This window comes from Hyposmocoma kahamanoa, unplaced genomic scaffold, assembly GCF_003589595.1.
Source record: "Hyposmocoma kahamanoa isolate Upper Pololo Valley unplaced genomic scaffold, ASM358959v1 63, whole genome shotgun sequence".
Classification (NCBI taxonomy): Eukaryota; Metazoa; Arthropoda; class Insecta; order Lepidoptera; family Cosmopterigidae; genus Hyposmocoma; species Hyposmocoma kahamanoa.
Genome location: NW_020653851.1, coordinates 6,646,802 through 6,657,618, shown reverse-complemented (window position 1 = coordinate 6,657,618; position 10,817 = coordinate 6,646,802). Strand labels below are relative to the sequence as shown.

Sequence of the window (10,817 nt, the reverse complement as noted above, 5' to 3'; positions counted from 1 at the left end):
CAAAATAAAGTCTCTAATTAAGAAATACATAGGTTCTAATAATATTACGAACGGTCATAAATAGGTATTGCACACCTACCTATTTATCTTAATGTTTCGAACATCTTGCTCTGGTCGTGGTCACAAAGTCATCCTCAATTGTAATGTAATTAAGAAAGCAACGCCACAGTATATATACTTTCTTATGCACAACGTTTACGTCATTCATGCTTGATCAACACTTCAACGATGCATAATCACACGGTACTCCTTCCCTCTTACGTAAAATCACTTTTATAATTCTACTTTTGAATGTCCCACAAATTAGGAACCATATAACATACGACATTCACTATACGCAGGCGGCGGAGTTTCAGCTCTATCGGGTAAACATATGGCATCTATTTGAAGTCCAGCTTCGACAACGCTCGGCAGCCCGTACGTTGGATACGGCGGATTTTCGTCAGGCAACGATGGTTGTCTGCGGAATACAGGAGGAGTCTCCAAATCTGGGTGTATAACAGTAGTCCATAGTAAACTATTTCTTACTTCGGCATCTGCCCTACGCTCCCGTCTTCTTTCTCGTCTAGATTTTGGCCTTGTACAGTGTCCACATTTACAAAGCGAACGTAACCAAATGTAGGTCCCTACTATACCGAGTCCTAGTCCTATTTCCATGCCCAATATTAGTGCTTTAAAAGATGAAAATTCTTTGTCGAATTTCTGAAATGGAGTCAGCGGTGTCGTTGGTTTCGATATTGGTACAACAGAATCATTTTTATCTTTCGTTATGTTCCATACGTTATTCACGTCAATTTCTTCCTTTTCAGGAGTAACAGCTGATATAATTTTCTCGAACATTTTTGGCGTTCTGTTTTTACAAATCTTTTCGTACATTATTCCGTGAGATACGATCCAAGATTCAGCAGCAATAAAGGGCGGATCGCATTTCCAATACTCGTTCTTCAGTTCTACTCTTTCTAGCTTGGGAAGTGGTTGCAACACTTCTGTATTTAAAGTGACCATGTAGTTATGACTTAAATCTAACTTCTTCAAATTTGGTAGACGATTGAACATTCTTTCTGGTAGGGCTTTGATTCGGCAATTTTGTAAATTGAGCACCTGCAAAACACATTTATCATGGTCAAAGTCCAGCGCAATTTCAAGCAGTATATTGGTATATGTTGGTATGTGTTCTAAAACAGTCAAGGTAGCAGATATAGGGAATCTAAAATGGAAATGTGTTAAGAACCCGACGAGGCTCTTATACAGAATGTTGGGACCAACAATACTTGGGAAGAAAAATATTAGAAAAATTGAGACACAAGTTACCTCCAATTTGGTGTGCATTAAAAAGGGTTCATTTCTAAGCGATTCGAAGACATTTGACGACAGATCCAGGACCTCTAACTCCGGTGTATCCCAGAAGGTTTCCGAGGATATATGCCTCAGGCGGTTATTGTGCAGGTCCAGGTGGATCAAGTGGTGCAGACCAGCGAATGCGTGGAGTCCAATCCAAAATATTAAATTGTATGATAAGTTCAGGATCTGTATTGAAGTGTATCCAATTTCCTGAAGTAGGCATAAATGAACATTTTATCTGTACAATCGAAAAGTAATTATGAAAATTACTATTGGTGCACAAACAATTCGATATGATTTGTACATACACAACTTTTATAACAAAGATAAATTATACTACAATTTAGAGTCATAGTTTCAAAAACTAGCTATATCGATAAGTACACCTACCAAGGTCTTACCTTAAAACAATAGTTATCCAATTCACTGATAGCATTATTGCTCAAACTGTACACTTGCACTGCAGTGGGCACTCCCACATCTACATTCACTATATGTTGATTCACACACGTCGCCCTATTCAGCCCATTCTCTATATCACAGTCACATTCCTTAGGGCACAAGTCCCTGCTTCCATTAACACCGATAATTAGTAACACAAGATAAATTCTTAACTCCATTTTTTACAATTTACTTTCATTTCTGCGAAAGTTGCTTACATTATGTTTACCGTGTCTAGTACATATTTTTAATGTCCGATGACGCATATTTTCATTGAAATATAGAACAACGATACAAGTATTGATAAAACGACGCTTATCATACATAAACGCGATAAGATAGTAGAGCGTAACAGGTATTCAAACTATTATTGACTCTTAAAATTTTGAATTTAAGACAAACCCAGTATAAGAAGTATAGTATAACGATAGATTACCAAATTGGAACATAGAAACAAAGGCTTTTTAACTAGAAACTTTTATTAACATACCGATTTAATATCACGTCATTGCTCATGATAATGCAAAGTAGATAATTCATACAATGATATCATCTTATGTACGTAACAAAATTGAACTTCCTACAAGAAAAAAATAGCGTAGTCAGGAAGAGCCAGAGATCACTTTTCAATCCAAGTAACACGCTAAAGAAGCTCCTAGCTAAATAAATTAGAAGTCTGTCTTTGAGTAGCGGAAGTTGAATAATATTGCTTCATGGTATAGTCGATGCTGACAATCGCGTTTCGTACTTCGTGAACCGAAGAATTTATGTTCTCAAATGTCCCTGCCAGTCGATCCACAGCCAACGCCTGATAAAGAAATATTTTTATTTATGATGAGTGTAACACTATTTTGGAGGGAAAGATCGAGGGGAAGAGAGGAAGAGATCGACCTAGGCGCAGTTGTATAGACCAAATAAAGGAAAAGGCCGGTGTCGTGTCATATAAAGAGGTCAAGGAGCTGGCTTACAAGAGAGATGACTGGAAGATGCTGCACCGACAAGAGTATAACTCTTAAATTTGATGATGATGATGATGAGTGTTTTCTTTTAAGTGTTAATTACTCATACTTTTCATTAATGTTTTGTTTGTTGTTTGTGAGTTGTAGAGCACTCATAACAATTGTATGGATCAATTATTACTGTCCTCAAAATACTCCGTAATTTACACTCTACTGTCCTCAAAATACTCCGTAATTTACACTCTAAAACCAACTTACGAAGTTTGTCAGCCTGATTAGATTAAATTTGTCATTCTGATTTTAATAAATAGTTTTTAACTAATAACATTTATAAAAGAAAAATTAATCACTTCTGTTGTTGCTGAGGAAATCAAGTAAAAAAGAGGTGTTAATGTCAAAGTTTGCTGACAAATGGAGTACAACCCAAAACCTACGCTTAATTAATTCAAATTACCTGCACATGAGACGCATCAGCTAATTTCTCTAACGCTTTTGAGTTACTATGCGTAGCTTGCGCCACCTGTGCTATTGCTTGAGCTTGTTGATCCATGACTTCAACCTGAAAACAACTTCACGATAAAGATGGACAAACAACCATGAACTAGACTGTAGTTGTTATTGCACTCATTAAACTTATTAATCGGAAACAATTGATAATATATGGGCTACTATAATGGGTTAGCCTTTTTACATTTATAAGATCAATGGATTAGCCAAAAAATCTGTGCGGTTTGCACCACTAGCTAACTTTAAACAAAAAACAACTTAGAAAAAATTCCTTCGATCCGGAAGGATTCGAACCGACGTCTTCTAGCATACCGTGTCAGACGCTATACCAACTAAGCCACGGAACGAACCGGCGGACCTCACGAATTTTTCTATGTGTTTGTTGTCGTGTCTTTGTATTTGGTTTTTCAACGACTTTTTAGTCGTAGCGCTATCTATGAGAAATCTATGAAAGTTTTATCACCCAGTTAGATACCTTTACAGCTACCGGCCCTGGAGCCGTCCTTCTAGCATACCGTGCCGGTCTATCACGGCATGCTAGAAGACGTCGGTTCGAATCCGGCCGGATCGAAGGAATTTTTTCTGAGTGTTCGATCTTTGTATTAATAATTATTATTACTAATGGAATAATTTCACAAAAAATAGTTGAATATCAATTAAAAATTATTATATATACAAATTAAAAAAAAAAACAACTTTTTTGTTTTTAAATGTTATTTGTAATTTGTGTAATTTTAAATGTTATGTCTATGGTCATTTTAAAATATTTTAGCGAGCATTTTAAGAATAGGCGGGAAAGTTTTAAGTTTATAATTTATGAAAACGCCCAGAGCTGGTAACTAGTGTCGTATTTCATCATGATAATGCCAAACCACACACACTTTTACAAAGCCGTCAAAAACATAACAACCTAACTAGGTTGGGATTTGTTCCTTTATCCACCGTATTCGGTCGACATGGCCTCTATTCAGAGTTTCACTTGTTTCGATCTATACTAAATTCTTTGAATTGACGACTTTGATAACGAAGAAGCCGTCAAATGACACAAGAGCTGTGCTTTATTACTTTAGTAATGAGTAAAGGCTATGAAAGGGAATTCAAAAAGTAACCCGAAAGATGACAAAAGATTGTAGATTAAGTTAATAATAATAATATAATAACGCATACACTCAACATAGCATAAGTTGACCAATACATAATTGATTTTATTTGTTTTTCATTTATACTTTGATACTGCAGGGACTTTTTGGCGAATCCAATACAATATATTCGTCCACCACCATTTAGAAAATGTTTTAATCATTGCAGGTACCACCTACTTGTAATCTGTACCAACCCAAACTTATAGAATACATTGATTTAATAACATTTTGTTACGTTATATTCAATACTTAATCATTTTATTACTATAGTTTATTATTATAGTCACCGAATTTAAGTACCTAGGGCACTGGGTCTCTGAGACTTTAAAGGACGATTTAGATATTGAAAGGGAGCGTAGGGCGCTAGCAGTGAGGGGCAACATGTTGGCTCGTAGGTTTGCTAGGTGTACTGACGATGTCAAACTTATGTTGTTCAAGGCGTACTGTCAGTCATTTTATACATGTAGCTTATGGGTCAATTATACCCAAAAAGATCTTAGCTCTCTCCGTGTGTTGTACAATAATTTATTCAGGATGCTGTTGAAGCTGCCTCGATTTTGTAGTGCATCGGGAATGTTCGCCGTGACTCGCTTAGATGGCTTTCAGCTATCATGCGAAAAAGGGCGGCTTCTTTGTTGCGCAGGATTCGGGGCGGCGATAACAGCCTCCTGAGTATAATTGCAAACCGTGTACAGAGTTGCTTTCTAGATCACTGGTCTAGGATGCACATTGGTTTTGTGGCCTATAATAATAAATTGTAAAATAAGCTATTTGTAATACTAACCCTATTTTTAAGTGTTTTGTTACTAACCCTTATGGACTTAGTCCGAAATAAAGAAATTTATTATTATTATTATTATTATTATTTTATTGATCTCCTTATGTAGAATAGATGTTACAATTGTTACTTATGGTCCCTAATAACCTTTTAAAAAAGGCGCTAATTACCTAGTCATAATGTTTATAATATTTTAACTAGATATTGGTGCTTTGAAATTTTACAACATGACGACCTCAAAACTTATCTGCTTTTACAACTAATCTACCTATATAAAAAACTTACCAACTTTTCCATCATACTTAGTTGCCTCTCCTCACTATCCGTGGGCATCAATCTACTGTTGTCCATGTTCGTCAGCTCCAGGTCGTCACTATCAGGGAATAGTTCGTCCATTGATTCATCATCATCACCATTAAATGGCTCTGTTTTTATACCCTTCTTTTTCTCTGTAAATATTTGTAATTGTAAGAGTCAGCACAAAGCGGCGCGGCGGCGGCGAGGGAGAGCATCGAGAAGGATCTTATGCCTCCGCCGGGGCGCACTTGGGTGGATTCTGGCGCATACCAGTGGATTCTGGTGCATACCGGTGGATTCTGGTGCATACCGATGGATCCCGGCGCATATCGGCGCCTTCCGCAGCGTTACTCTCTAAGGCTCAATTTATATTGCGGCGGAACGGAATGGAAGCGAATTCTTCTCAATGTGCAAATACAAAGTGTGTATAGTCAATTATTAACATACAAACTAGATACGAGCCAAAATATTTCGTTCATGCTCGAAAATGCTCGCGCATTCCGCGGAAGGTTTCGATTTTTCTTACAAGCATTACATTATTATTTTAAATTAAATTATTCAATCAACAAGCTAAAAAATAGTATTATAATAAAACGACAATGTGGCTCTATTTTGCATGTAGAATGGGGTATATATTTGCATGTGTGTATACCCCATATACACACATCAAAAGTGTCTAGGGATCAAGTACGTTTAAGAGTATTGCTGCAATTAGGGTTAATTATATTAACTTTTTTGTATCGCTATTGATACTTTTTAGTGAGTTTTAACATTTAAATAAGGAATATTGTTTAAAATTCGATAATAAGAAGAAAATCGATTGTCAATGTGGTTTTGTATAAAAATGAATTATAGCGTTTTGACAAAATCATTCATCATCAGATATTGTATCTGCATCGGAACCGAAACAATTTACATTATTATGGAGAGACGACATCATTTAACCCGAGAAGTGATGATGCGAGCCGTCGGAATGTTGGAAGCTGGTTCCAGGCAACGTGCTGTGGCTTTCACTCTTAACACTACACAGAGCGTCATAAGTCGCCTCTGGACGCGCTATCGCATGACGGGCAGCGTGGCCGAGCGACATGGAGGACGATCTCGCATCACGACTCGCAGACAGGACCGGTATATCCAAAATACTGCTCGACGGAATCGTACCATGACCGCCATGATGGTGGTTACGAGGCTCCACAGCTCCTCAGGCTTGCTAATAAGCGATCAAACAATCCGAAATCGTTTACGTGAAGTGGGTCTGCGATCCCGAAGGCCGCTCAGAGTTCCACCTATTGCACCCTGCAATCGCAGGACCCGTTTACGATGGGCTCGCGAACACAGAAACTGGGAGGAAGAAGACTGGCGCTATGTGTGCTTTTCGGATGAATCCCGCTTCGGTATGAGACCGGATACAAGACGTACTCGAGTTTGGAGAACATCTGGACGTCATGAACGTTTGAGATATTGTCAGGAAGTTCATCCATATGGTGGGGGAACAATAATGATATGGGCCGGTATTTGGATCGGCGGAAGAACCGATCTCATTTGGATCAGGGGTAACCTCAATGCTCAAGTTTACGCAGAGAGGATTGTTTCAGATGTTATCATCCCTTTGCGAGGCCAGTTGGGTGATTCATTTCAACTAATGCATGACAACGCACGTCCACACACGGCTAGAGTCGTAACACGCATTCTTGCCGAAGCTCGTATCAACGTTCTGCCGTGGCCTGCTCAATCGCCAGACCTCAATCCAATTGAGCACGCATGGGATATGCTTCAAAGAAGAGCTGTGCCGAGTATGCATACCGTACATACCCTACAACAATATTTTGACTTGTTACAAAACACATGGGCGGCCATTCCTCAAAGTCATTTTGATGAACTCATCTTAAGCATGCCAAATCGCTGTAATTGTGTGATTCGTGTTAATGGTGGAAATATAGATTATTAATTTTCTTATCTTTACAATAAAAATGAGCAAAATCATCATTTTCGCCATTTTTTTGTCATTTAATTGACGCCGTTAATTTGAGTTTTTTCCCACAATTTGCAAAAACATCAATTTTAGTTTATTTTAATTAAATATAGGGGTAAGCGGTTAAATAAAACATAAGCATTAAAGTAAGAAGTCGTCCTGGAAGACTGGATTTGGTAAATATTGCTTAAATAATTTTTATTTCAAAAATATTCACTTGATCCCTAGACACTTTTGATGTGTGTATTTAGTACCAGTAGAGTTCTCTGTGAAAGTGTTCGTCCTGGGAAGTACTGTCACTTTACCTATTTCTGTCGCTAAGCAGTAATGTCGGCATTACGGTGTTCCGGTTTTCAAGGGTGAGGAAGCTGGTGAAATTACAGACACATGGGACTTGTCAACTTGTCCCAGGGTGATGGGCGCAGTGGCGGGGCCCCTCAGATCTTTGAGGTTTAAAGCTCTGAGTGGCACTGCAAACTGTTATGAACAGGCGTGTAGCTTACTATCAGGCGCACGACTTGGTCGTCCTGTCACTTGATATTATTGACATCAGTATTCTTTCATTAGGAAATTAGAACTAATTTTAAATTTCATAACACAACCTGGGTCAAGAAATCGTGTCACCTATTACATGGTTTGATTCACGGGTACTTACTTGTCCCTGGTGGAACACTCTGACATAAATCATAAATTTTCTGCTCTATAGGAGCAAGACTATCATTTACCTTCCCTTCTTCTACTTGCTTCTGTTTGATCATGATACTTCTTCTTTTGTCTGACCAGTACTGTAACAAATGTTTAGGAGTTACTGTTTTGACTCAGTGGTATTATTGTACATGTATGTACAGTCGATATCCTAAGATACCTGACCCTCAAACTGTCTAATTAGTTCTGAGTAGATGAGTGTGAAGAAAGGTGTTTAACAAACTTAACCTTTAACATGTGAGCCATAAAATTCATTTTAGTATGACTTCCTTACTGTAACATTAGTGAATAACGTTTTAAGAACTTTTACACCAGTTTGATCTTTACACAAATACAAATTTCAACCAATAAGCTGGAATTCCTTTACACTTTTCTATTGAATGCATAAGAAGGCTGTCAGACTCAAAAGGTTAGGCTAGGAAGTCAGTTTCTTAGGGTGTTGACTGTACATGGCATGGGGAAACGGGCTTTCTTGGGTTTTCACTCTACATTGTAGCACTATTTTGCATGTGGAATGGTGTATATATTACAAAAATTTATAATAGGATATCTGAATGTTTAGTAAAGATGTTACATTTCGATTGCTGCTGTTTCTTAATTAAAACATTAGTTACCTATATCATAACAAACATTTTGGAAAAGTAGATAAACAAGAGAAACAGACATCTATGTTTTTAACTCTGAAACTGCATGTGCCAATAAAGCGATCAGTTCAATTCAGTAGACAGTTTTGCCAAAGTTTGGTCTTACAAAGAACAAAATAAATATATGTGGTGACGCATTGAGAAGACTGACATGAGAAAAAATATTGTAAAAATGGAACACTATCAAGTGTTTTTGTGTTGTTACATATAGGAATTGAAGCAATATTTCGGACCCTAAACAGGCCTCATGGTCAGCTGTAACCTTTGGACCTGTAAAATGTCAGAAATATTGGCTGTTTGAAAAAACATAATATATACGCGATTTAGATCCGAAAACAGTTTTATTTCTTAAATAGAACACTAAGTAGAAATTGCAATAACAGAGAAAAACTTTGTAACAAAAAAAAGTAGAAATTGTTTACAAATTTTCTCATAATTATTACTATGATCGAACAGAAAAAAATCTCCAATCTGACAAAACCACATTGCATCTATGCCACACCAGTAGCTTGGGTATGGCACAGATGCAATTTTGTGTTCGATCTTTGTATTAATAATTATAACAAACAAATGGAGTAGTTTCATAAAAAATAAATTAATTTCATGATAGCAACACATATTCATTAAAATTAATATTTAAAAAAAATTCAGTTAAACTTTCCACTATTTCAATTTCTCTATTTTTACCTTGATCCATCCATTAGTAGACTTAAGAGTTCCATCCATAGAATTTGCAATATTAGAAAATTGTACCCACAATTTCTTTACTTTTTGTCGACTCACACCATTCCGAAGTTTTCTATGGGCCAGGTCAGGGTGTTTCTGGATGAAATCTATGAGTGCCTTCACTTGTGCTAGAGACGGTCTCGATGGCTTCAAATATTTATATTAGGTGAGTACTTAATTTAGGTGAACAAAAGTGGGTGTTGAAGCTTATGTAGTGTTGTAGACTATAATGTAGGAGTATGTACACAATACTTTATAAAAATGATGGATACATATACTTCACACCCTCTTACCATTGAGATAAGCAGAAACTACAGCTTTTCACTTGCTACAAACCTGACACATATGGGGTAAAATGTCCTCAAAAATGATGAACCATTATTTTATTATTTTTGAAGGAGAAGTGTTTCAAATAAACGACTTAGAATCAATATAACGCTGCATGTAGATGGGGGGGCTATTCCTTTTGGGTGTCCGTATTTAGGTTATGAACAAATGTTTTTGTTTGTATAATTCATTCACAACGTAGTATCTGCAGAAACTGATTGGTTTATTATTGATAAAACCGACTTACACGAACTGCATCGTCTAAATTTTCCACCTCCAAAACGATATCGCCCATCGTTTTGAAAACAAAGCGTTTTTATCTAGTACCAAGAACTTTTAAAGGGTTTCTTGACTTGTACGCTGCAACGGCTTAAAAATTAATTTTATTTTACAATTCTAAAGTCAATTCTTATTTCATATCTTACTATAAATGACAAATCCACAATAATTAAAAAATTACACAAGCTACAACTTTTCGGTCGAGCTAGAGTTGATTTTGACATTGACGTATTATTGTAATTACTACGTATTATTATATTACGACAAATTGCGGCCTTAACTGGAACAGGATTTCTGACATTAAACTTGAAAGTAATGTTACAAAAAGTTTACTTGAATACTTTTTATTATTTATTTATTTAAAAGGCATTGGCTTCAGAGCCATCAGCTTCATGGTAACAAATAATCAAGAAACACACAACGTAATTTAAATAAACTACATTAATTCTTGTGAAAAATGTAACTATTAAAACCCGCCATTTTCATATTTACATGAATACTCACGAAATAATAGAGGTTTGCCCATGGTTTGTTGAAAAAAACTAAATTCTACGTAACATTAAAAAATATGCAATTTTTCGCTGTGCCTGTGATTTCAAGCCCAGAGAACTCTATGACGAAGGGGAGTAATGCGGTGAAGAGAGAGTTAGGGTATACTTTCTTTTGGAACTCTGAATTCGCTAACTGAGCGTACAAAGT

General features: G+C 36.6%; 2 protein-coding genes across 4 annotated transcripts; both read right to left on the bottom strand.

Moving 5' to 3' along the window:
• Positions 1–21: 21 nt before the first annotated feature.
• Positions 22–1,961, bottom strand: LOC113229933 (leucine-rich repeat-containing protein 24). Its single transcript, XM_026463624.1, has 3 exons — positions 1,743–1,961; positions 1,312–1,551; positions 22–1,101 (listed from the first exon to the last, which is right to left on the bottom strand). Exons 1-3 carry the CDS (start codon positions 1,959–1,961, stop codon positions 304–306), a joined length of 1,257 nt encoding a protein of 418 aa, XP_026319409.1. The 3' UTR covers positions 22–303.
• A 404-nt stretch (positions 1,962–2,365) lies between these two features.
• Positions 2,366–10,719, bottom strand: LOC113230316. 3 transcript variants are annotated; one of them, XM_026464192.1, is made up of 7 exons: positions 10,623–10,719; positions 10,087–10,199; positions 9,474–9,659; positions 8,093–8,222; positions 5,454–5,617; positions 3,196–3,300; positions 2,377–2,590 (listed from the first exon to the last, which is right to left on the bottom strand). In XM_026464192.1, the coding sequence occupies exons 2-7, from the start codon at positions 10,132–10,134 to the stop codon at positions 2,438–2,440; spliced, it is 786 nt and encodes a 261-aa protein (XP_026319977.1). In that variant the 5' UTR covers positions 10,135–10,199; positions 10,623–10,719; the 3' UTR covers positions 2,377–2,437. The 3 variants fall into 3 exon arrangements, with proteins under 3 accessions (XP_026319978.1, XP_026319977.1, XP_026319976.1); XM_026464191.1 differs by lacking the exon at positions 10,623–10,719 and having other exon boundaries at positions 10,087–10,389; XM_026464193.1 differs by lacking the exons at positions 9,474–9,659; positions 10,623–10,719 and having other exon boundaries at positions 2,366–2,590; positions 10,087–10,389.
• Positions 10,720–10,817: the final 98 nt, after the last annotated feature.